The sequence below is a fragment of the Pholis gunnellus genome (assembly GCF_910591455.1).
Source record: "Pholis gunnellus genome assembly, chromosome: 14".
Lineage (NCBI taxonomy): Eukaryota > Metazoa > Chordata > Actinopteri > Perciformes > Pholidae > Pholis > Pholis gunnellus.
Window position 1 is genome coordinate 7,849,250 of NC_136541.1, and position 24,998 is coordinate 7,874,247.

At 41.0% G+C, this 24,998-nt stretch overlaps 3 protein-coding genes across 6 annotated transcripts; 2 read left to right on the plus strand and 1 right to left on the minus strand.

Annotated features, from left to right (window-relative positions):
- Positions 1–729: 729 nt before the first annotated feature.
- Positions 730–3,490, plus strand: samd7 (sterile alpha motif domain containing 7; the record flags this gene model as incomplete). The annotated part of the gene is made up of 8 exons (XM_079173748.1): positions 730–832; positions 1,029–1,152; positions 1,414–1,538; positions 1,651–1,732; positions 1,843–2,510; positions 2,607–2,722; positions 2,808–2,918; positions 3,254–3,490. The coding sequence occupies 8 exons, from the start codon at positions 730–732 to the stop codon at positions 3,488–3,490; spliced, it is 1,566 nt and encodes a 521-aa protein (XP_079029874.1).
- Positions 3,491–4,705: 1,215 nt separating this feature from the next.
- sec62 (SEC62 homolog, preprotein translocation factor) lies at positions 4,706–14,609 on the plus strand. Its single transcript, XM_079173845.1, has 8 exons — positions 4,706–4,778; positions 8,411–8,519; positions 8,953–9,058; positions 9,588–9,795; positions 10,219–10,314; positions 10,403–10,463; positions 10,583–10,702; positions 11,607–14,609. Exons 1-8 carry the CDS (start codon positions 4,743–4,745, stop codon positions 12,134–12,136), a joined length of 1,266 nt encoding a protein of 421 aa, XP_079029971.1. The 5' UTR covers positions 4,706–4,742; the 3' UTR covers positions 12,137–14,609.
- Positions 14,610–15,201: 592 nt separating this feature from the next.
- On the minus strand, positions 15,202–23,960 carry nadkb (NAD kinase b). Of its 4 annotated transcripts, none has more exons than XM_079173467.1 (12): positions 23,370–23,960; positions 22,249–22,512; positions 22,045–22,128; positions 21,336–21,465; positions 19,898–20,006; positions 19,703–19,788; positions 19,519–19,621; positions 19,300–19,451; positions 17,311–17,410; positions 17,011–17,168; positions 16,265–16,347; positions 15,202–16,160 (listed from the first exon to the last, which is right to left on the minus strand). In XM_079173467.1, the coding sequence occupies exons 2-12, from the start codon at positions 22,509–22,511 to the stop codon at positions 16,001–16,003; spliced, it is 1,428 nt and encodes a 475-aa protein (XP_079029593.1). In that variant the 5' UTR covers position 22,512; positions 23,370–23,960; the 3' UTR covers positions 15,202–16,000. The 4 variants fall into 4 exon arrangements, with proteins under 4 accessions (XP_079029593.1, XP_079029592.1, XP_079029594.1 ...); XM_079173466.1 differs by having other exon boundaries at positions 23,007–23,960; XM_079173468.1 differs by lacking the exon at positions 23,370–23,960 and having other exon boundaries at positions 21,630–22,128; positions 22,249–22,307.
- Between the last annotated feature and the right edge of the window lie 1,038 nt (positions 23,961–24,998).

Below are 24,998 nucleotides of genomic sequence, written 5' to 3' on the forward strand. Positions count from 1 at the left end.
AAAAAATATCTTCTAAACAAGGACAATAATTGCTGCTCTCCACATTTTAAGGCGCCAGTATTAAGGTTAGGATTTGGATTTAGGTGTTAGACATAAGTTTGGGATTAGGTTTACGTTACGGTGAGGGTAAGGGTTAAGGTTGGTTAAAGATCAATGCTCAATGCAAGGCTGTAGGTAAGAGGTGAGAAGAAGGATCAAAGGTTAGGGAACACATTTGTGTGTGTGCAAGGATCCCATATTGGCAGTTTATTGAAGTCCCCTTTTAACACAATTCATTATCTAGGCTGTATTTTATTGTGTCAGTCTAAATATAGATATTTCATTGTTACAGCTCTGCTTAAATAAAAACACCACATGACATCGTCTGCAACAAAAAACAGTCCTCATGCTGTTAAAATTAAGTTTGATTGGTGGAATAAAATGAGTTTTTAATATATATATGTGTGTGTGTGTGTGTGTGTGTTTGTGTGATGTTTCCTCTTTTGGAAAATAACAGGACAGCACACTGACCATAATGAGACTCTTTAACATATAGATATTTGCTGCCTCCTTGTGGCAGTGATGACAATTTACTAAAAGTATACATCCACCCAAATAAAATGTTCTATGAATGTATACTTTAAAGCTATATATAGCTACATATAATGAAATATGACAGTAATCAGTTGGTCAAAGTAATTGTCAACTGTTCCATCCTCTTTTTAAACTTCAACAGCCTTCAGGTGTGTCATGACCCCAAGAGAGCAGCTGAGGAAGATGACAGCGTTGGGAGAGCAGGGGGCTTTGGATGAGAAGCACTGGTACCGTCTGGTCAACGGCATGTCAGCTGGAGGTGAGAAACGAAAACATGGAGGAGACGAGGCAAACAACAGCAGAACATATGAATATGAGAAGAAAACATGAAAAAATGAATTCTTTTTTTTTGAAGTTGTGCCTGCAGTCTCCAGCTTTCGGTTTCACGGCATTCAGCTAAACTGGCTTCCCCGACATTCACTGACCTGTTGTGTTTTCTTTTCTTTCTCTTGCAGAGCTGAGGCAGAGGCAAGAGTTGATAATGAGGAACCAGATGGCCATGGCTCCCCAGATCCTCTCCCAGGGGCAGCAGAGGCTACAGGGGGTCCCACCGCAGTTCGAACCTCGCTTCATGGAGAGGTCTGTACCTGAATACACACTTACAACCCAAAAAGGGTATAGCTCTTTGGGGAAGCGCACCCCTGAGAATTGTCAGTTACATGTGCATAAGTGAAGAAGACAAGGATACTTGAGAGACATATATGTGTCTGTACAGTGAAAATGTTTTTATTAAGTACAAAATGTACCTTAGTGATTAACAAAACAGCAAAATTACAGCTGGTTATCTATCCCTTGATATTATGTCTAGATGACTGATTTTCCATGCTTTTCCTTCATCAGAGAGCTGGTTCCCCCCTCCGAGATGGTAGCATCCGACGGCAGACAAATGCACATGGGCCCTCACCTGGGTCCACCTCTACCTCACCACGCCAACGTCCTGCCCGGGAGAGCTTACCCTGGAGCAGGTGAGCATGGCCCGATTCAGTTTCATACCTAAGAGAATTCCCAGCCTGTCTGTTTCGTCCTAAAGAATTTGAACAAGTGTTAACAGCTCGTCTGCCTTTCTGTTTTTCTCAGCTGGCTATGGCTTCTTGCCCCAAGAGCCCATGGAAACAGTGGCCCGACGACAGGAGTTCATTCACAAGCAAAATATAGCCAGGTAGTGCATTCAGAATATCCTCAGCATCTCACAGAAACATTCCTGCAGAGTGTGGCTCCATCATTATCGTTGCTTGAATATGTCTAATATGTGTGTGTGCTCCTGGTCAGAATGGAGATGAATGCCATCCTGCACCAGAAGGAGCTGGAGAATGCCCACCAGAAGGGACTTATGGGAATTGAAAATCATATGTCGTACACTTCCAACCCCATGGCGTTCAGAGGTCGTCAGCGCATGCCAGACGGCCACGACGTCTTCGTCCACCGTCCCACCCTGGATGAACTGCACTCGAACAGCATCCTCATGTCGGCCAGCCCTTACCCACCAATCAGCACGCTGCACAGAGAGAGGGGACGCAGGGCTGGCAGGAGGCCGAACATTCACAAGACCGCAGAGAGCCATGTGTCCAACCTGAAGGGCCAAGCTGAAGATAAAAGTGTAGAGCAGAGCCCGGGAGCCACGTCGGGGGAGGAGAAAGAGGTGGAGGCGAAGGGGGACATGGGAGAGGAGTGTCCCTCCAGCAAGACACATCATCAAGCAAAAATAGACTCTGAACTCTCTGCAGGAAGCAGGAAGAACTACAAAGAGGGGGAGCCTGGTCTACGAAAAGCCTGTGTGAACAGTCGAGATGGGTCGGATGTGGCCAACAGTGGTGCAAATGATAAAGACAATCAATGTTCAGCTTTCCAAGAGAAATTCATGTATCCCTCCACTGGTGGAGCGCTCACAGGCATGCCTTACATGTTCCCAGTCCCTGGAAATGGTTTCCTTCCACCCGGTGAGTTAAGATAGATTACAATATATTATTTCAGCAAATTAATTTCATGTGTATATTACAGCACCAACAAAGATGTATGTCACTATTTTTTTCCAGGTCCACCCAATCTCTTTCTCAACAGTGATGAGGTGTCCGAAGACCTAAGGAAGTGGACAGTCAATGATGTCTACAACTTTATCAACAGCGTACCCACATGTTCAGAATACGCCCAGGTTGGTTCCTACAGTTTTCTGAATCTGTCTTTACTCTTTTTGTTGTGTCTTTGTTGTGCTAATGTGGTGTGAATTCACTCTGCAGACGTTCAAGGACCACATGATTGACGGCGAGACGCTGCCCCTCCTGTCAGAGGAGCACCTACTGGACACACTGGGACTCAAACTGGGACCAGCTCTTAAGATCCGCTCACAGGTACAGGAAACACGAACTCTGACTGAGCCCTGAACATTCAAGACTTAATCCCTTCAATGATGGGATGTGTGCTACTTTAAAACAAAACTCAGAAATGCCTGTGCAAAGCTATACAATAACGCTGCACGAAATGTAACTTTGGTGAAGCTTGTCATGGCCTTTGTTTGTCTCAGTTTTTGAGTCTATCATCGATTTGACTCACAGATTGCCTTTAAAATCTGTCCGGTATGTTACAGTAGAGTCCTCTACATGCAGGTCACTCATCATTCCTTTAGAGACACATTTGCAAACACTAATGTGTCTAATATGTGTCAACTGTATTTATTCCTCTATAGGTGTCCAGGCGTCTGGGCAACATGTTGTACATGATGAACCTGCCACTCTCCAACGCCACACTGCAGGCCAATCCTGAGAAGCCTGCAGACCGCTCATCAGAGATCGGCTCCCCTGTGAACTGCAACAGCGAGGAGATGATGGCGAGTCCAAGTGACCCTGATGTCCTCAAGTCCACAGAGCACCTGCATGAGACAGAAAACAATTCCCCTCCATCTGCCAGCAGTGAGACGGCCTGATCAGACCTCACCAGGCCCAGTCTGCACCTACAGTACAGCGGCTCTGCCTGACTGACACAGTTCTGGATTTTACATAATGATTTACTGGATTGAAGATGCTTTTTTTTACTATTTGCTACTTTTTTTATGTATAAGTTCACACTTGGCCCAGGTATATGCTAAATATTTGTATTATATATATATATATATATATATATATATATGTGCATATATTTTTAACAAGCACAGTGGAGTGAAACTGATGTATGAGATATGAGACAATAAGAAGGTCCAATTCAATTTTCCTTTTCTTCTTTACATTACAGGCCTCTAAACGTCTGACTGTAGCTTTAAACGTTCTTATTTTTCAAGCTGCTAAGCGTCATTTCTTCAGTAGGGCATCATAAGGACCATAGAAATAATATGGGAATGGTTTTATTATCGAATAATGAAATATCTAAGTGAGATGTTTGGATGTTTGATACACTTTTACGTTTGTTGGATTGTAAATAAAGTGTTTTTTCTACCTAGAAAACCACTACTAGTATGGCTTGGAATAAATAATTGAATAACAAGAATCACCTATTATGAGAAAACATTTTTTTCGCCTTCATGAACGAGAAGTCGTCAGAGCGGTCTACATTTCCAAAGCGAAAGAACATACAATAGAAACACAAAGAAAATGAAACAATACAAACAGTAAACAATAACAATAACAAATGAAGTGTTATGATATTAATTCATAATTTTGAAAATATGAAAAATGTTAAACATTAAAAGTAAGAGTAATATAAGATAATGGCTAGTTTTGAAGAACAAGATTATGGATCAATGTGTGAAAGCAAATTATACCAATTGAAGATCGTTAAACTTGTTCATGTGGACAGAGATAAAGCTGATAAATACAAAATAGAAAGTACAAAAGTATTAACATCAAAATATACTTAAAGTGAAAGTACTAATTTCAGAATAATGTACATTCAATTATTGAATTACAATTATTGATGCAATATTACTTATTACTATTGCAGCTGGTAAAGGTGAAGATTATCTTTTACTAAATATACTGTCTGGTAGCTTGTACATTTTTTTAAAATGCAGCAAAAACATTGAGAGAGAAGAGAAGAAGAGAAAGAGATTGTCCGTTAAACATATGAATGAAATGACCTTTTTTCAACCGTTAATCGATTAGTCTCGCGATATTACACATCATGCGCGTGCGCAGCCTCGCGCACGTCGGAGGAGCTGGGAGCTGGAGCTGAGTTGGAGGATCATGGCGGAGCGCAGGAGGCACAAGAAGCGTATCCAGGTAACATCACTTAATTCATACGAAATTAGAACCCGTGCAAGTTGAAACACAACAAATAAACACCATGTGCAGATTCACGAGCTGTTGCAGGATGTTTGTTTAGCGGCAGCATTCTCGTGGGGTGCCGTTATCCGGCTGAAGATGAAGCCAGATGATGGCTAACCCGTAGCTAGCATTAGCTGGCTAGCGAAAACAAACGTTAGTGTAGCTGTATTTTGATGAGACGCCTCCTAGCTTAGTGTGATCTTTACTACCTATAAGTTAGCAGTCACGCGCTAGCATATAACACGAGCATTGTGTTGTTGTACTTTCTACTGAGCTGTCTCTACTGTCCACCACCGTTAAACGTTTTCAGGATAAGCTGCGTCAGCTCTAACTAGACGTGTTTGTACTTAAAGTGAGACAATCTGCGGGGATTTTTAATTAATGAGCTAATAGCACAGTGCATCATAATGTAACGGCACAACTGTGCAGGTAGCCGCGAGGTCGCGTGGCTCCAGGACCTCTTTAATTAAAGACTAGAGTCTAGACAATAGATTTCAGTTGAAGCAACAGTTTATAGAGTGGCTACAGAGAGACTCAGCTGTCCCTTTATGCTTAAGATCTACATTAGCAAACAACTAAAGTCACATTGTTTGCTTGTGGTTGTGATTAAGACATGATCTGTGTGAGTTTCATACCTTAAATGTGGTCAGGGTGTGAGTTTGTGTCAATTATACTCACTATTCACAATATAAAAAGAAAGATAATATTCTGTTTGATTTCTGATGTTCACTATTGCTTCTCACGGTAGTGAATAGAAAGAAGGCAGTTCACAGGTGACTTTTTTTTATATGTTAAGAAGTCAGCCATCTTATCTGCCCAGATAATTGTTGTTGTTGCTGCTGTTTACATTCCCTGTGATGCAAATTCAAAAAGTGCAATAAGTACTGTTTTTGTTTGTCTTGTGTTGCAAATTGGCTGCAAAACGGCATTTCGTTGTGCATCCCTTTGTTGCATAATGTCCAGTGGTGCAACTATTGTGTAATTCTCTGTGTAGCCTCCTGTATGCTGATTATTATACCAGTTACAAAACATACTCAATTGATTATTATAGTACTGTACACAGTTGGTATGTGTGAATTTGGGACAGTGCATTAGTGTCCTACAAAGCAGTGGGATTAAAGTAGGATGAATTATTTTATTATTGTTGCTGTCACTGAAGATGAATGAAAGTGTGTAACTTTCTTATTGCAGGGCATCAAGACAATATTTTAATATAGTTCTTTTTTCACTCTGTGTTACACAATAATCTATTTAGAAATGGATTTGTCTCTAATAATGTTACTTTGATAAATATTTGGTTGGTTAGGTACACCTAGCTGGAACTAAAGCCTCCACGATAACCACACAGTTGCATCCCCACCTCTCTAAAACAATCAAAACAAGAAGTATACATGTTGTTTCTTCATGAAGGTGGGATTTATTGCAGTATGTTTGACTGCATTAGTTCTAGCTAGGTGTAGTTTCTAATATACTGGCAACGGAGTGTAGTTCTCTCGTCTGTTTGAGTTAATTTGCATAACGAACACATGCTGTTATCGCATTGATTGGCATACCTGAAACCAAAAGACGCGTGTCAAGAATGTATCTGCCCCGTTTACACGAGTGAGGGTACACTAAATATTAGAAACACTTCTCTGTACGACGATACAGTTCAACGGTTCACAAACTAAACTACAGCTTACAAAAGGACCATAAATGAATCAACAACATCTCTCTGAAACAGTTGCAACTCCATAATCTTCATGTCGGTGGGATTTAAAACAGAGTTGTTGCATTAGTTTGTGGTGGGTGTTCCTCATAATCACCCAACTATGTATAGGTCTCTGCATGTTCCAGTTCAGTTGCATAACACGTACTGTTATCTCCTTTTGCCTTTAAAGATCACCACGCTGCGTTACACAACAGTATAATTGTGTTTTACAGTATTAAAGTGTTGAAATGGATTTCATACCTAGACAAAACTGTTACTTGGATATACATTTTAAAGCACCAGTACTTTGGTGTTGGTGTGGACCAAAATAAATCTTTCTTTACATACTGTGGCTGTTAGACCAGAGCGGCTAATCCTCGTGATCTGAAGCCAGGTAGATCATATATAGACGGTGACAGGGGGCTTTTCGTGTAGGGGTCTCATGTAACTGAGCTGTGGGACTGATATACCTGCTCCTTTAAACAAAGGCTTGTTTCATGGCCTCGTCTTCCTCATGTTGCTGGCCTTAGCCAGCTGGACTGGATATAGCAGCAGCAGCTTCCATTGTGCTGATGCTCTCATTCCCTCCGTGTTGGCATGTGGTTCAGTGCTGCGGGAGGACAGATGGGAGGATGACGCTCTGTTATTGCTACGGATGAACATCTACACTATTTGAAACTGGATATGAAAGTATACCTGTTATCGTAATGATGGGGACAACCGATCCGATACCAGTGTGTTAAAAATGAGCAATAAAAAGATTTTACCTTCGTCCACTGGCCATTTTTACTGAAACGAGTTTGAACGCATCATAATGTAAATCATTGCCACCTCAGTTAACAGCTGATCGCTTCGTTATTTAGCCAAGCAGGGCTGCTAATGTTAACTAGCTCTCCTCGTGTCGATTTCAACACAGATTTGTTTGTAATGTTGCATTAACGTTGGTGTTTAACTACAGGTGTGTGTCGTACTAATGTGCAGTACCGATCGGGCAGGACGTACTGACCTGGTAGCATTTGACGTGTTTTGTTGTTTTCATAAGTAGCATAAATGAGCTGGTAAATGATATGACAACGTGATCGGTGCATAGACTCTTGCACTTGCCGATACCGTATCCAGCACTTTAGGCAACATTGGAGGCACTTTGAATGATTCAGATTCTTCCCTCAATGTCCCATTCCTCCAGGTGCAGTTTTCAGTAGCTCCATATACACGTCTATGGAGCTCCGTGATGTTACTGCCTGTCCTTGTCTGCAAAACACGTGAAACTAGTTCCCACTCCTCAGAGACGTGCATCATTGACCGACTGTAATTTAGTTTTTATGTGTGTATTGTAATGGTAAAATATGTATTAAGTATAATAATGGTAAAATATATTTTAGTATCTTGGGATGTTTTGAAAGATGTTGTTCTACTGATGGGAAAGTACAGAGACACAGGAAAAGATCACTGCAGTCCTACAGAGGTATTTAATTAGTTCATGAAACCAATGTCCTATCTTCCAAGGTTGTTCATATGCACACACGGGAAGAAACATTGTTTCTGACCTCTGTATGAGACTGACTCCCAGTTGAACGCACCTGGAAGACGCAAAACAATGAGCAGAACAAATCAACCTTTGTCCAAAACCTTTTCTCCCTTTTCCTTTCCTATGAGGTAACTAAAGGCGTGATTCTCGTATGCATAAAATATGATGTGCCTTGTACTTCGTTGACAGTGTTTGCACAGTTCACTGAGATACGTGTCTGTGTGTTCGCTCTCCTGCTTGCAAGCATTAAATTGACTCTTACTACTTTGAGCATTCATCAGACTCTGTTTATTTAATCAACTCTTATCCCGCATCTACATAGAAATATTCCACAACAGTATATTCATCTTTTTTTGTCTGGTCCTGCAGGAGGTGAGCGAACCCACCAAGGAGGAGAAGGCGGTGGCCAAGTACCTCCGGTTCAACTGCCCGACCAAGTCCACCAACATGATGGGCCACCGAGTGGACTACTTCATTGGTTAGTGCTCTGCTGTGGGATGTGAGGCAAAACACACAACACATGGACACCCGGTGGAGTGGGAATCAGGGGACCAAACCCTGCCCTGTTGTTTGTTTTTGAACACTTTTAACAGTTGTAATTACCGATAAGTAATCTCTATTAACAGGTTCTGCATTCATAAGGTAATAAGTCATTAACACTGACTCACCGGGTTTTGTAATGTGCTGCTCGCTTAATTTCAAGTCCTCAGAAAAGATGATAGACGAGGCCTTTATACAGTGTTATAGCGGCTTATTCTACTGTCGAGAACATATAGGATATAAAACATTGTAATGCCATTGTGTACTGAAGGCTTTGATTACTATAAGGCTCGCTTGGCCCTGGTCCTTGGTTTCTGGTCCTGTACCACTCTGTGTTTTTTAAATGTCCGTCTTTGTTTCCCTACATTTAGCCTCCAAGGCAGTGGACAGTCTGCTGGACTCCAAGTGGGCCAAAGCGAAGAAGGGAGAGGAGGCGCTGTTCACCACCAGGGAGTCTGTGGTGGATTATTGCAACAGGTCAGCGTTCTCTTCTGATGTCGTAGATAATGAAACATTTGTCTCATTGTATCTATATAACGAGGTATCTCAGCATTTTATACATACGCTTGCAATATGGTCACCGGTATATGCAGCTGCAACTAACAATGATTTTCACTATTAATTCATGTACAGATTATTTTCTTGATTTATCAATTGAAGTCATCAGACTTTCCCAAAATCCACGCAGATGTCTTCAAATAGCTTGATATTCAGTTTTCTATCACAGAAGAAGCAAAAACTACTAATACTATGATACAACAAATATTTACATTTTTAAAGCTGGAACCAATAAAAAATTCCTCCATTATCAAATATGATACTGAGCCCTATGTGCATGAAAGTGAAATGTACATAACTGCGCTTTCAGTCTTGCAGAGCGACCAAGTGCTGAAACGTTTTTTGCTATTTGGGGATCAAATCCTTAACATGACCTTTCCTTTAAACAGTGATGATTTAAACTAAAACAGTAGTAAATAATCAACTCATTCTCCTCCGTCCTTTGTAGACTCCTAAAGAAGCAGTTCTTCCACCGGGCTCTCAAAGTGGTGAAGAAAAAACCAGAGAAAGACACCAAGAAAGAGAAGGAGAAGGAGAAGGAGAAGGAGAAGGAGAAGGCCAAGGGCGACAGTGGCAAAGAAGATGAGAAAAAAGGGAAGAAGGACAAAGAGAAGAAGAAAGAGCCGGAAGCTGTTGAGACCAAGAAAGAGAAAAGTGTACGTGACCCAACACTAGTGACCTCTATGTTAAAAAAACTATTATTATTATTATTACCTGTCTTAATAGGATAATGTCACTGTTAAAGGCTTTTATATTTTAATTAAGAACTATTAATGACAAAGCATATCCCATAAGAAATGCCATCATTACTGTTTAGTTGCTATATTTCTACTGCTTTGACAGTAAACCTGTCCGTCTGTTGCACAATCCAGACTACCCAGCTGTGTGTTTGTTTAATGACGGAGCTTTTTGGGGCCAAATAGCAGTTTGACTTAAAAAGAAAACTATGACCTACTGAAGTGTAGACTTTCCAATAACATCAACACTTCAGGGAAACTTCAACAGTTTGAGAATTACTTTCATTTGTAAGTAAGATAGAGATTTCATATATAATATTTGTTTATTTTGAACTCTCACAGGATGAGAGCCCTGGAACCCCCAAGAAGAAGAAAGAGGTGAAGAAGAAGTTCAAACTGGAGCCTCATGAGGATCAGCTGTTTCTAGATGGAAACGAGGTGAGTGTGCTCAGACGGTGAATATTTAGGAAACATGTTCGGGATCCTGAAAAAGATCAAAACCCAACACGTGTCTCTTCTTCTTCAGGTGTTTGTGTGGATTTACGATCCTGTTCATTTCAAGACTTTTGCCATGGGACTGATACTCGGTGAGTCAGAGGTTAAAAAAACAAAAATGGAGTTGTTTTTTTTATAACAAGAACTGAATGAAGTGTTACTGATTGCAGCTGATTTGACGTTTTCTGTACACCATCTGTGTGTCTTTCAGTGATTGCAGTGATAGCAGCCACACTGTTCCCGCTGTGGCCAGCAGAAATGCGTGTAGGAGTTTACTATCTAAGTGTTGCGGCCGGCTGCTTTGTGGCCAGTATATTACTTCTTGCTGTTGGTAAGTACATGTACTTCATGGACACACCATACTGGGTTCCTGCATTTAATTGACCCTTTTCCTAAGCCCCGCCCCCACGCTGCTACCTCGTCATACTTCTTTCAATTAAAACTCTTTCTTTCGTCACTGACGGCTACAGATCATTGGTTACATTTTCAAATACTTATTTAGAAAGATACACGACAACTACTGAGACATGAGGGCCATCTTTTTGGGGATTGTACCATACTAAGGCCACGTGGTCATATTTAAATGATTTATTTAGAATGTAATAACAATAATTTAGTCTGTTAAGAACTTAAAACAAAGAGCTACTAGATGTCAGAGGACTTAACAGCAACAGCTTGAGTTTCCTCTCTGTTCGTCTACATAACTCACGAGGAGGAAAAATGTTGCTACAAATGCTGAACATTGTTGTTTTTTAAAGCTAGAAGTTATGTCTGAGCTGCTGTGTTGGATTGCATTAGAGATTACAGGTGCACTCGATAACGTGGCCACTGAGCGTATGAAGACAATCCACAAACAGTATAAAAGTTCTGTCTAAGAAAAAAGGATAAATGAAGTATCTTATTGTAAAATAAATAAAACCTGCATTCCCGTAGCTGTAGACTTTATTTTATGCGTTTTTGAATAATAATCAGACAACACAGCGTCTTACAAATCACAATATTGATATAAGGCAAATAAGTGAAATAGAAAATAAAAACTAAATACAAATACACAAAAAAATAAGACGAGTGATGCAGTAATTCTGTAATTAGTTGTAAGTTGCCCCAAATCTTCAATAAGATAAATGAAAGTGGAGACAAACAACAGACTAAAGTTCAGAAGAGATGTAACTTTTGACACATTTAAATTGCGGAAGGTTGAAGTTAATCCCACTTGTTGTCCCCTCTGTCTTCAGCCCGCTGCATCCTCTTCATGTTAATCTGGCTCGTGACCGGCGGGCGCCACCACTTCTGGTTCCTCCCCAACTTGACGGCGGACGTCGGCTTCATCGACTCGTTCCGGCCGCTCTACACTCACGAGTACAAAGGGCCGCGAGCCAGCAACAAAAAGGGCTCAGACAAGACGGACGACAAGGACGGCGAGGGCAACAGCGACGAAAAGTCCGACAGCGAGAAGAAGGACGGCGATGAGGAGGAGGAGGAGGAAGAGGAGGAGGGGGGCAAAGAGGCAGAGGAGAGTAAAGAAGCAGAGGGGGAGGGAACGGTGGCGGACCGCCACTCGGACACAGACAGCGACCGCCGGGAGGACGAAGGCTCGCAGCACAGCAACGGAAACGACTTTGAGATGATCACCAGGGAGGAGCTGGAGCAGCACACGGAGGAGGAAGAGGAGGAAGAGGAGGAGGAGGAGGAAGACGACGAGGAGACGCAAGAGAGGAAAGAAGGGGGTGAGAGCGAGACTAAACCCCAGACTGCTGAAACATAAACTTCTTACAATCCCATCACTCTCCACTGTTTCTCTCTCTGTCCTTTCCTCCCTCCTGTGATTCCAGGACCTGCTACTCCGGCCTCTCTGAGCAGAGGCTCCGTCTCTTCTTCTTGAGATCTTCCAATAGAAAGTACCGATAGACACAACGGGTAAAAGTACACGACAATGGGGTAATAACTAATCTAAAAAGAAGCCTTATGGTGGCTCTGACTCCTCCCACCCAGATCTTATTCATGTTAAAATGAAAACTGCCACCGAAATGTTTTGCCTGAGTGAAGTTGTCAACACTTCTTTATCTTTGTTTCCTTCTTTTCTCATGTCGTTTCTTTTTGTGCAATTTCAACTCTACAAAAATCTCTTATTTATGTTCCCTTTTCTTTATTTACGTATTACATTTGGATGTGAGGTCAAAGCCAGATCTTAAACAGAAGGTGGAGAGAAGCTGTCATGCTAAACTGACCAGTAAGAGGAGACATGCTGGTTCCTTTAAACCCCCCCCCCCATTGTCATCTTTGAGCTCCATGTCGTTGGTACAATCAGGTTAACCAGAAAGCCTCTGGTCCGTTCACGTTGTTTTGGGTGTTATGGTGAGACAACATGGCAGGAGCGCGCTTTACATCCTGTTGAATGCCAGCGAGTGTGATTTCTTTCTCAGGCCTCGAAGCAAACTGACCCGCTTTAGAAGCTGATGGACCAAATCCTGTCGTTCACGCGAATGAACCGTGTTGAGGCTGGATGGAGTATTATGAAAGCAGAGTAGTTCGGCTCCTTGAGGTACTTTGCCATTTTCAGTAAGAACTTTTCTTTTCTTTTCTTTTTTTAAATGGCTTATAATCATAGTGCAGTCCTCTACAAAGTGTGAAGTAGTTCATGTCTAATAATGTGGGACTCGTCTGTAAGAGTAACTGGGACACAGCTGGCATACTTCATTTTCTTTTTTACAAAAAGATTGCAGCGTTTGTTGTACAACTAAAGGTAGAAGACATTAAGTTCACTGATTAACTGTCTATTTGCAAACATAACCAGATATAAAGTAAACTCTAGTGCCAAACCCGACTACTAATGATGTTGTGCATGCTGATTCAATGCGGACAGTTGAGTGTGAAGGGGAGGGGTATGCTTTTGTTAATTCGTTCATATTGTAACCGCAGTGTCAAACTCCTCAAACCTTTCGCATCGTTGGAAAAAAAGTAAAGATTTAAAAAAAGAAGCACAGCACAAGGTTGTTCGTGTGTCGCTAAACAAAGAGTTTTGGTCTCAATGAAACCGTTTAAAGGTGTTCGCACTAAACTCCCATCCAGACCAGTTCTGTCTAGTCTCACACAGTCATTGGTGGACGTCGTGGCACTGGTCCACTGACCACACGACAGTTTCATTTCCAGTCAAGAGACTCGCGGCTGTGGTCCAAACTGTTCCTTCACATTACTTTCTGGCTAGAAATGCCCTTTTTAGTCATTGTGAGGATTATATTTATGTATAAAAAATAGAAATCTATCATTTATATATGGATTCTATTGCTAAATCCTATATATATAGATATATCTATATATATATATAGATATATCTATATATATACATACAAATATTACAGTCTAAGAAACGATACCTTTTTTTCTTTTGTATTAGGAAGTTTAATTTTTATTACGCAGAGTTTGTAATATGCATTTTTGTTTTTATACGATCATAAAGAGCAAACTCGTTACTTTAATTTAACATCCAGGATTAGAAAACAGTGGGAACTTATTAGATGAGCACATTTGTGTATTTCTGTTTTACATCACTGTAACATTGAACATCTGGTTGGTTTGTTGCCACATCTGTATTTCTCTCACTAACAAATGGTAACACAAACACACACAGTGGCTTGTGTAACACTGCTGGTTAACCTGACGTGGCAAAAACTCTCCTCACAGTGAAACAATATCTTAATATATTCCACTCAGCTTTCTGTACGGTCATTTGTTTTGCCTAAAAAGGAACTCACTCAGACTGTACTTGGTAGTTTGTTGCGTCTTCTGTAATCCCACTGAGGTTTGTAGCTCTCTGACTCTCTAACTCGCACCCTTCCATGTTGTTTATTTTCTAATATCTTCCACAAACGGGCAAAGTGCACCTCTGTGTCCGGAGTTGCAAAGTTGCTTTACTCAATATTGGCATAACCACAAAAGAGAAAAAAACCAGTGATTTCCCCAAATTGTTCTAGGCTGTTGCACAGTATCGGTCTTTTGTATATTGTAGTATTATTACTCTGTATGCTGCTGCTTTTCATCGCACATTTCTGAGGGAAATAAAAACGTGAAATTGTAAAACATCAATGTTTAATCTCTGGTCAAAGACTCTTTGATCTAGTTGTCCACATTTGGATCAATATCATTCTGAAATACTGTCTCATGCAATATTGGAGAATAATTTAATAAAGCTGGATGTCTGGAAATATATCTGTATCTTATCATTGCAATAAAAATATAGAAAGCACACAAGTATTGTCCTGTTATGTATTTGTTTTGAATATAGCATACTATGTTTTGTTTAAACATTTTGTATAGTATGTCTAAAAGTCATAGTACAGTATAAACAATTACCATAGTCATGGTATTATGTATGTCAACAAAAACTATATAATACAGCATGCTGTCGTTAAAAGGCAATAATATAAAATATACCCACTGAAAAAAGCTACAAAATGTAATACCTAGAGAAATTGCATTTAAAACTTTTTCAAAAGTTTAAGACCTAAATTGATATATTGAATTTTAACATTTTTAAAACCACCGCAGATTATAGACGTCTAATTATACACCAGGAGGTCCAGAAACAATCGTAAAATGTTAAGTCTCCAGATTTGAATATGCGTTATAGAAATATATGTTAAAATGATTATAAAAAATAAATAATCCTAGCCCACAAATCCACTCCTGTAGATATATATATATATATCAGATATATTCAGAAAATTCAGCACTTCATTATATTTTCATGTTATCGAATAGGAATTAGTTTTTCAAAGCAGACTCAAAGTTTGAGTTCACACAAAGATCAGACTGAACAAAAGCGTGAGCGAGTATTTAAACTTTATTTTAGCACTACTTGCTTTCACGTTCACAGTTTAATGATCATGAAAATAACATGACTGGTGGAAGTTTCTCTAACTTGTTCTATTTAGTTTTGTTCTACATCATGCAGTTTGACTTGTAGAATTAAAGAAGAAAGAAATTGGGGGAATCGACAGAAGAAATCCTTTCAAGCCTCTCCTCGGATGTACAGAGAGAAGGCTGAAGATGTTTGTACAGAACAATCAAACAGTAGCCTTCGGTAGTTCTTTTTAAGCTTCCATCTAAATAAATATCACATAAATATGACATTAAATACATTTATCCTTGAATCTTGTATGTACAAATTTACATTTACACTTTTTCTTAATCTATCAGTGTTTTCTAACTATAATCCCCCAGAGTTTATGACAGTAACGTCTATATCTCACACACTGAGCATCACATTCACGATGAGCGTTCCGACAGAATATTCTTTCATAATATGAATATATTGTAATCATTTAAGTAACTGCAATTGTTTAGGTTTTTTCCATTTCTGGGTGAGAATCATGCTTTCTTCCTGTAAAATACAGATACAATCGCAGATTGTTTTTGCCCTGGAATGTAGCGTGATGCTTTCTCAAACGTATAAAATACTGCAATCACAGTATGCTCAATAAACATGCTCTTCATCAGCTAGCGTAATACTTATTCGGCTGTAGACACGCATGCTCTCACTTTCACAGTCCAGCGTTTATGTGTCGAGAAAATGTTGCGACACCGTCGACCCTCTCAGCTGCTGTGGAGAGCGTCGAGAGCACCCGCTGATTCAGTTTTCGGTGTCTGACGAGTCGGACACGTCCTCCAGCCGAGCCTGCCTCTTGCGTACGTTCCAGTGCAAACACTGAGCCAGGCTCTCGAACCAGTCGTACACTAGGTCATGGCAACAGATTGAGGGCACTGGGTAACAAGATGTAGTAATTTTGATGCTGTTTTCGAGAGAAAAGCAAAAAAGCTAATTAATCGTAAATGGAGGAAGAATAAATCTGATGTGATGAAACGGCAGCTGATGACGACAGTGAAAGAACTTTACCAGTCTCCATGCTGGATCTCCTGTCTCTTCCTGCCGTCGAACGACACCCAGGCGGTGTTCCTGGCATCGGGGGACAAGGTGATCTGATTTGAAGCAGACACAGTTACGAGTTATTAGAAGGATACACACTAACTGACTGACTAACAAAAACACCAACTCCAGAGACTGACATTGCCATCCCTGGCATGGCTAAAAAGTGGCTAGTTAAATATAGAAGATAGAAAATTCCATAGTACGGTAATCTGTTGGTAAACTGAAAAAAATGTCCTTTAATACTAATATACCTCAAAATAAAGAACACTTATGATCACATCATGACATAAAAGACGAGGCAAAACGATGACAACGAGGATTTCCTTTTAACAATTTAAATTAGTTTACAGGTAAACAAGTAAGGTGCGTATGAAGCTATTGTTTTCCACGGTACAGTAGGACAATGATGAGAAAAATGCAGAATCCTAGTGGACATAAACTATTTTTCAACAAAAAATAAATGTATTGATAAGCTGTGCATAGAGACATAAAATGCAACACACAGGCAAAATATTACGTTAGTACATTCTGGAGATTGTAGCCCAAGTGTTAGACAGCACTAGCATCAAACCACCAAATGAGGGAATATCATTTGGAAAAAGTGTGGTCATCCTTCGTGTTCAGAGACCTTGATGGTTATCTTGTGACGGACCCAAAAGTCTAACTAAGACAAACAGCGATATGCACCAGTCTCCATTCCCCTTCATTCTTACCATGAGCTCCACGCCAGCAGGGACGACGATGGGCCTGAAGGAGAGCGAGTGTGGGCAGATGGGGGTGACCATGATGGCGGGTACATTGGGGTGGATCATGGAGGCTCCTGCCGCGGCTGCATACGCTGTGCTGCCTGTGGGCGTGGACACAATCACACCTGGAGGACGGAGAGACAGACAGAGAGAGAGACAGAGAGAGAGAGACAGAGAGAGAGAACATTCACCACATTTATTCACCATACATACGAGTCATGATGAAAGAGTGGCATTACACAAGAGGAAGTGTCTGACTGCTCTTACCGTCTCCCTGCACAGAGGTGATGAGCCGTCCGTCGAGGTACAAGTCCACATTGGACAGGTAGGAGGACGGGCCTCGGTCCACCACCACCTCATTCAACACCTGAAAACACACACACACACACACACACACACACACACACACACTCGTATTAGGAGAAATGGGTTACATAATGTAACACCCCATAGACCTGACTTTATTTTCATAAATCGTACCGTAGAGAAGCGATCACTCCCTAGTTAGTTTTTCACTCCTTGTTCTAAATGTGTATAAATAAAATGGGCATCATCTGAAGATCTGTATATACAATGTACATTGTTTGATGCCTACTATCAATAAAAGAAATTCAAATTTGACACTGAATCGGTACCAAAATAGTGACATATGTTGATGACCATTTCAATTAACTATGTTACTGTAGTGCCATCTATAGGCCAAATGCCATCAATGTGTTGAAGTGTTCATGTGCATCCACATATATGAGTAATCTTTTTCAGGGTCAATCAAATGTGTTTCTAACCAAAAATACAGAAAACTGGATGAAAAGTATGTAGAAGTGCTGACAAATGGAGAATGATGTGGTCATGTAAGAATGTGATGGGACTTCATTGAAGGTTTGTAAAGAGTGTACACAATGTAGAGTGCTTTATAAATGGCCGCTCGATGTTCCTATCCACAACTAAATCTAATCATTTTATCCCGTCGCCTACGTCTGAAGCAACATTTCAATAATATCTGGAATTTTTCAGACATCCAGCGAACAACAACTTTAAACACAACTTTTCTGGCAGGGATGATGAAGGCAAAATAACTGCACTGCTCCTTGCTGTATGATGTAGAAATGCTCCGTACAATGGGGCACTCTTCAATATGCAATTCCTTTACACAGTAAATATGAAACTAGCTGTAATCTCTGCACTCAATAAAAAAAATGTATAAATCAGCCAGCAAGAGACGCAGAGTTTCAGTGCATTACATTCCCACAGTACGAGAGGAAACTACAAGCAGAGGAACAAACGCTGGCGTGCAGACAGGCAGCATACAAATCATGCTTCCCACAGTACTGCAGCGCTGAGCAGTGATGTCTGCCTGATTTACTGACGTCAGCTGAACACACAGAGCGAACATCCTGCTGGATGCAGCAGACGTGATGTAATGCGAGGTCAGACTCAGACTCAGAGACCAGAACCATCCGTCACTGCCTTTTATTTATCCACGAGACGGAGCGAGGAGAGAGAGCTGAACTGAAAATGACAAACTGCAGCAGAGTGTGTGTGTGTGTGTGTGTGTCTGTCTGTGTCTGTGTGTGTGAATATGTGTGTGTGTCTGTCTGTGTGTGTATATGTGTGTGCGTATGTATGCGTGTGTCTGTATGTGTGTGTGTGTCTGTGTCTGTCTGTCTGTCTGTCTGTCTATGTGTCTGTGTGTGTGTATGTGTCTGTGTGTGTCTATGTCTGTCTGTCTGTCTGTCTGTGTGTCTGTGTGTCTGTGTGTCTGTGTGTCTGTGTGTCTGTGTGTCTGTGTGTCTGTGTGTGTGTCTGTCTGCGTGTCTGTGTGTGCGTGTGACTGCAGCAGTTGGGCATGTTGTTAAGTTACAGTGTGTCAGACCGAGAGCGTCACAGCTCATTAAATATCGATTCGTCGTCGACTGCGCCGTTAACGTTCAGGGTCTCCATGGAAACTGGCTCAACAGAACTTCCCAAACATCCTACGTTATTATGACTGTTCCCACGGCAACCCGGCTCGCTCACTGAGCTTGTAAACATGTAGAAACCCGGGGTTAAAAAAACAAAAAGGAAACAAGGGACACAGACACACTGAGCCTTATAATGAGGATAAAATACAATCACATGAGCAACTATGGAACTTAAAGTCCTCCTTTACCCTGCTTTGTGTATTTCTTTGTGTACTTCTTTGTGTACTTCTTTGTGTACTTCTTCGCTCAAGAAGCACTTGGTCCCCGCTCACCTGTCATACCCGTCTGACCTCACCTGTAGCTGCAGGGTGACCTTCCCGGCCTCGTTGTTGGCGTGTCCGTGAGGAAGGAGTCCGTTGTGTTGCTGCTGCTCTCGGCCTGTTCTCTGAAGCATGTCCTTCACCACCTTCACCTTCAGACGACTGCGCAGAGTGATGGCCGCGTTGCCTGAAAACACATCAGTGTTTACACTCGCACGTATTCGACCAATAGTTCATTTAACGCTCCGATCTACCTTCAAACACTTTGGCCACTTCGGTCTTGTATGACTCAAATTTGAAAGGCGTCAGGAACCCCAGAGATCCGAGGTGAAACGCCATCACCGGAGGAACGCTGCCCTACAGGAGAGAACATCAGTCAGACTCCCACATGTTGAAGACATCGGAGTTCAGAGGATCAACCAATAAACGTGTGATTACCTGGAAGAGAGAGGAGGCGTAGAGCAGAGTCCCATCTCCACCCAGACAGATGATCAGGTCTATGCAGTCAGAGATATCGTCATAACCTGCAGGCGGACAAAAACACTGCTTTATATTTAATATCTTTGTTTTCATTTCGAATGCCTTCGGCTGAGCATTAGTGTGCATTAGTGTGTCTCTGTTGTGGAGTCTCACCCTCCCTGAAGGTGCAGAGCTGATTGCGTATGGAGCCAAACGCCTCGTCCTTTGACAGCGTAGCATCATCTGCTACCCTGCGTTCCACGTACACCATCATCTGCTTCTCCTGATACACAGAGACACGCTTTAGTGGCGGCAGCCAAAACACACGGACGTCTCTCAAAAGTACTGTTTCCTAAATGAAGTTCAGCGTACGACCAAAACGTGCGCGGTTCACCGTGATGCTGTCTGTGTGGAATGTAAATACGCGGCATCACTGGCCGTCTTTTTGGACAAAACACAGCTTGTTTTGGAAACGTGTTTTAGCTGCGTGAGAGCAGACTGTAACATGTCTGGTTCATTTACTGGACTCGCTGTTTTTCAGTGTCACAAACGGGTCCAGTTTAACAGTTTAATAGTTTAACAGTTTAATAGTTTAATAGCAGCGACGGTCAAAACTGTAACTGAAATCAAATAATCTGACACCCTTAATAATAAACCCAAACCCAAAATTGCAAGATGGTATTACTCTTAAATTCAATTACATGTATTTCAATACCATCAGTAGACCAACATAGGAAAACAACATGCAGTGTTAATTAAGAACCTTTTAATACTACATAGAATGCAGGTTAACACCTCTTTCATTGTCATACCAGACACAGTATGAAAGTATAATTCATACTTTAAGGATAATAATGTATCCTTTTGTTAGTACTTCCCAGCAGTATATAACAGTCATACCTAATAACATAATTAATTCAATTGACAGGATTTGGACCTGGATCAATGGCAGAAAATGCTTTTGCTAAAAATTCTCCATTATGAGATGATGAGCTTTTTACTGATTTTATTCAATGATGTGAACAGTGAACACACTTGAGATTCATGTGGTCAAAGAGTGACAGACTAGGTCTACTGTTAAGTGGAAATGATGTGTCATCAAAGGTGCTCAAAACGACATTCAGAGCATATCTATTGCCTCAACACGGCTCTCAACATGGCGAGGGCCGAGTCAGCGGCTCACAGCTAACGGTGCTAACTGTGCTAACAGTGTCTACCTGAGGGGGAACAGGTGGCTGGGCGCCAGCTTTACACCGCAACGCTCACGTGCACTAACATGCAATAAAAGGCACGCGCAGCCGGCCCGGCTACATAAGCAAAGCACAGAGAAACTCAAATGACATCACACAGAAAGGGAGAGTGACTTCAGTATCTGCTCAGGTAGACATTACCTCGCTATATCTTTGCATAGAAATAGTTGTCTGATGCCGTATCGATGCTCTGAATGTTGTATAGAGAACCTTTAATGTGTGAAACAACCAAAAACCAAGAACGTCTCATCTCAGAGAGTCGGAATCTGATTTCTGTGCTGTTTCAGACACCACGGTGCACCGACATTAACCTCGTAGAACGTACGTGAACAAACATATATTCTGTAATAGTAGTGCGGTACCTCCACTAGAAACCTGCAGAGCTCTTTGAAAGGCTCGACGAGGCTCTCGTCTCTGATTTTCCTGATGACGAGCACATTGACGGGCGGCTTATTCCAGGTGAGCCGCTGGCTGGCCGGGTCCTGGATGTGCCTGGGAAACGAAAACACACACAAGTGAAGTAAACAAACGCATATTCTGCCTGGAAATGAATACAATAGATGCACAGAAACAGATAGCAGAGTTGAGCATAATCATAATCATACTGACTTTTAATTCCATATAGAGTGAAATGCCACCGTGATCGCAGGTCTTACCTCATCTTCCAAGTAAAGTGAAAGGTGAATCTACAACAGCTGCAGTCATTCATTAACTGTTATGACACTTTCACCAGAAGGAGTGAGGTCCAAACTCCAAACCTCAGAATATTAAAACTCTTTGTCCTCTACTCTTTACCTGTCCCTCTCCTCCCTTGCGTGGCGGATCACAGGCGTTGTGCGCACAATTTTGTCCCGTGTTTTCAGATCAAGTGAGAGGAAACACTCGTTAGATCAGGTGACAACGAGCATCCATGGTGTGTTCTGTTAGCCATCCCATTTCATGTACCATCCAATCACAGCATTCCACACTTTATCTTATCGCACACAGTTACACAAGCTTTTTTTTTTTGTTCCTGTGTAAACAGTACATGCCAGTTCCGTACAGAGAGAAAGTTCCGACCCTCATGCTTACATGACTGAAGTTGGGTTGGGCAGAATACAGGCTTTGGGTCCGAAGTGAGTGGCTGGATACGGTCCATGTAGAAAGTGGGCTCTCCTGTGAGGAGAGAGAGAGAAAATGAGGACGGGGCCGGTCAAGACCGCTACAACATCTTGTCCCGGGCAACAGAGTTGAGGCAGTGGCACGGAGGACCAGCTGGCAACCTGCAGTGCAAACCTCTTAGGAGAGCTCTCCGCTGTGTCACTCGCCGAGCCAGAGGGCTCCGAGTGCTCGTGTTGACCAGGCAACCTCCGCCGCTCAATCTCCCCGAGCAGCTGTTCATGACTGCCCCCCCGTCGCTGCGACCTCGCCGCCTTCCGCCGTCTCCTTGGACACTCGGCCAGGTGATCCCGGTGCGTGGAGGAGGACCCGGCCGACTCCGACAGCTGACCGGAGGCCGCTAAGGGTGGGGTCACGGGCTCCGATGCTGAGTCCTCCATTCTAGAGGGGGGAGCCAGAAACAGAAACGTCTGTTTAAAAGATGGGTTTTTTGGGCCCCCAAAGACTCCCAATTGATTTTGTTTTCGCTCACATTCATCAGGATTGCCTCTTTAAATAGAGCTCAAGCAATTAGTGGGTTATTTCAGTAGTCGGTTACCAAGTAACTAATGTCAAATAGCATTTGTGTATATGATTGTTGTTAATAGTTAAATAGTTTGAGTCAGTTATGAAGCTAAAATACTAAACATTCTCTGGCTCCATGCTTTGCAGCAGGTTAACTGACAATGAGTTAAACTTCAGTTGCATCCCTAAACATGTGAAGACCAATAATTAAACTATTTCAAGTGTCATTCATAAAGAACTAATTCATAAGGAATTAACTGATAAATTATTTACATTCCAGGTCATATAAATAGTTAACTTTTGTCTGAATGGATGCTAGATGTGGAGTGTACGTTTAACCTAGATAAATAATCGATGTATTAATCACTTACGTTGTTACTTTCAGCCCTACAGCAGCAAACGTTACAACTTTCACTTTGGCATTAACGCTTTATTGAGAGTTACGGTAAAATTCATAGTTTTCAATGATTAACTATTTCCAAGTTGACCAGGTTAAAGTGAGACAACAGCCTTTTCTTAACACACCACCCGTGAAGTAAATAAGCAGCTAACGTTAACTGACAAAAGACAACCGTCCAACCGTCAACGGTGAGTTAACGTTAGTTCATCTAACCGTTCGATTCTAACGGCTCTCACGTGACTGTTGATGTGTTGACAGCGGACGTTACCTAGCAATTAGCTCCACTAGCTAACGTTAGCCCGGTCTGAACCTCTGAAAGGAAACGAAGCCTTACTGTGTCAGAGAGAAGCAGACACGCTCATATCGCTACTGCTTCATCAAGGACCGAGTGTGTTTGGACACTACAAAGACGGACAGCGCCGTCAAACTCTAAAGAGCTGACAAAACAGGCGCATGACCGCGAGGGAAGTGATGTTTTCTAGGCCGGTTCAGGGGCATCACACAGCGGGCACGTCTCTGCGCAGGACCGGGGTTCTCTTAAAGAGACAGCGACACGTTTGGTGAAACAGCGAAATAGAAATCTACAGGCTTTTTTTGATTCGTTTTAAATTATTAACATTGTTTAAGTATAATCAATCAACTATTTTTATTGTTTTTTTTAACATACCTATCACACATAATACGCAGTGAGGTGCGGATCAGGTTTAACAAACAATACAACAAAGAGATTAAACAATAAATTAATACAAATGTAATCAGTATTGGAAAGTACATTTTTCAAGTACTGTACAAAAAATGTTTCTGTCTGTACATATATTTGTAGTTATCGTGGATTCTTTACTATTTTATTACTTAGTTCACTTATTTATAATACTTGTTTTGATCTTGTTTTTACCATACCTCTTGTTTGCACTATGCTGCTGTAATCCTGTAAATTTCCCCGCTGCGGGACTAATAAAGGATTATTATTTTATCTTAATTTATCTTAATTTTGAGGGGATTGTACTTCACTTGAGTATTTACATTTTATGTTATATTTTGCACTCCATTACATTTATTTAATACATTAAGTCATGCTACTAGTTACTTAAAAATAGTACAAAATATTATCTAAAAATAAAATATGATATATTATTATAGAATAGGCTACCCAGCAGTATATAAAGTAATTGAAATTAACCATTACCAGCTGCAATATTAAAGTGGTATGTACATTAATCTATGGATGAATATAATCCAGCATTATATCATATTCTGAAATGGGCCATTCTGCATAATGAACTGCATTACTTTTACCTTTAAAAAATATATGTTGTATACTTTGCATGCTATGGTATATTTTGTATGCTATACAAGTATGTTTTGACGCTACAGAGTACTTCTCCACGGTGGTATAACTATTACCTCAGTAATCTGAGTACTCTCACAGTAAAATATAATCCAATTTGCCAATTATTAAATCGTTTTCCTATATGTCTTAAATTAAAACAATCATACAATGAAAACTGTATAAACAAATAATAATGAACTAATACAAATAAATACAAATGAATTGTGAGATATAATTTACTATTAACTATTAATTAAAAGTATATGTAATCTAGTATTGTGGTTTAGTACAAGTTTAAGGTACTTAACATTTGCTTTATACTTCCGCTTCACTATTATTGGACCCAAAGTGTTCTAAACTACAAATAAGTTAAGACATTATACAGTTGATAACATAAAAGTATTTTAAAACTCAGCTCATTATCCTTAAAACGTTGTTTCGGGGCAGAGCTTATGTGATTGGATGTTGGTGTAAATGATCCTTTCACATACAGTAACTGGCTCCGGCCTGATTGTCTTGAATGACGAGTTCAATCAAAATTCAGTCATGAGAACTGTTCAGGAGAAGGAGTATGTGGAGTATAATTTGTTGAATTGTTTGTTCATGAAACAGTAAAAGACTCTGCATGCCAAA

Bases quoted from the DNA above. Each gene is read 5' to 3' on its own strand.
- sec62 (XM_079173845.1), top strand. From the start codon at position 4,743: ATGGCGGAGCGCAGGAGGCACAAGAAGCGTATCCAG. The intron at 4,779-8,410 runs GTAACATCACTT...CTGGTCCTGCAG, and splicing joins GGCACAAGAAGCGTATCCAG to GAGGTGAGCGAACCCACCAA. The intron at 9,796-10,218 runs GTACGTGACCCA...GAACTCTCACAG, and splicing joins AGACCAAGAAAGAGAAAAGT to GATGAGAGCCCTGGAACCCC.
- nadkb (XM_079173467.1), bottom strand. From the start codon at position 22,511: ATGGAGGACTCAGCATCGGAGCCCGTGACCCCACCCTTAGCGGCCTCC. The intron at 17,169-17,310 runs GTAAGAGCAGTC...TCCGTCCTCCAG, and splicing joins CACCTCTGTGCAGGGAGACG to GTGTGATTGTGTCCACGCCC. The intron at 16,348-17,010 runs GTAAGAATGAAG...GCTTCAAATCAG, and splicing joins CTGCTGGCGTGGAGCTCATG to ATCACCTTGTCCCCCGATGC.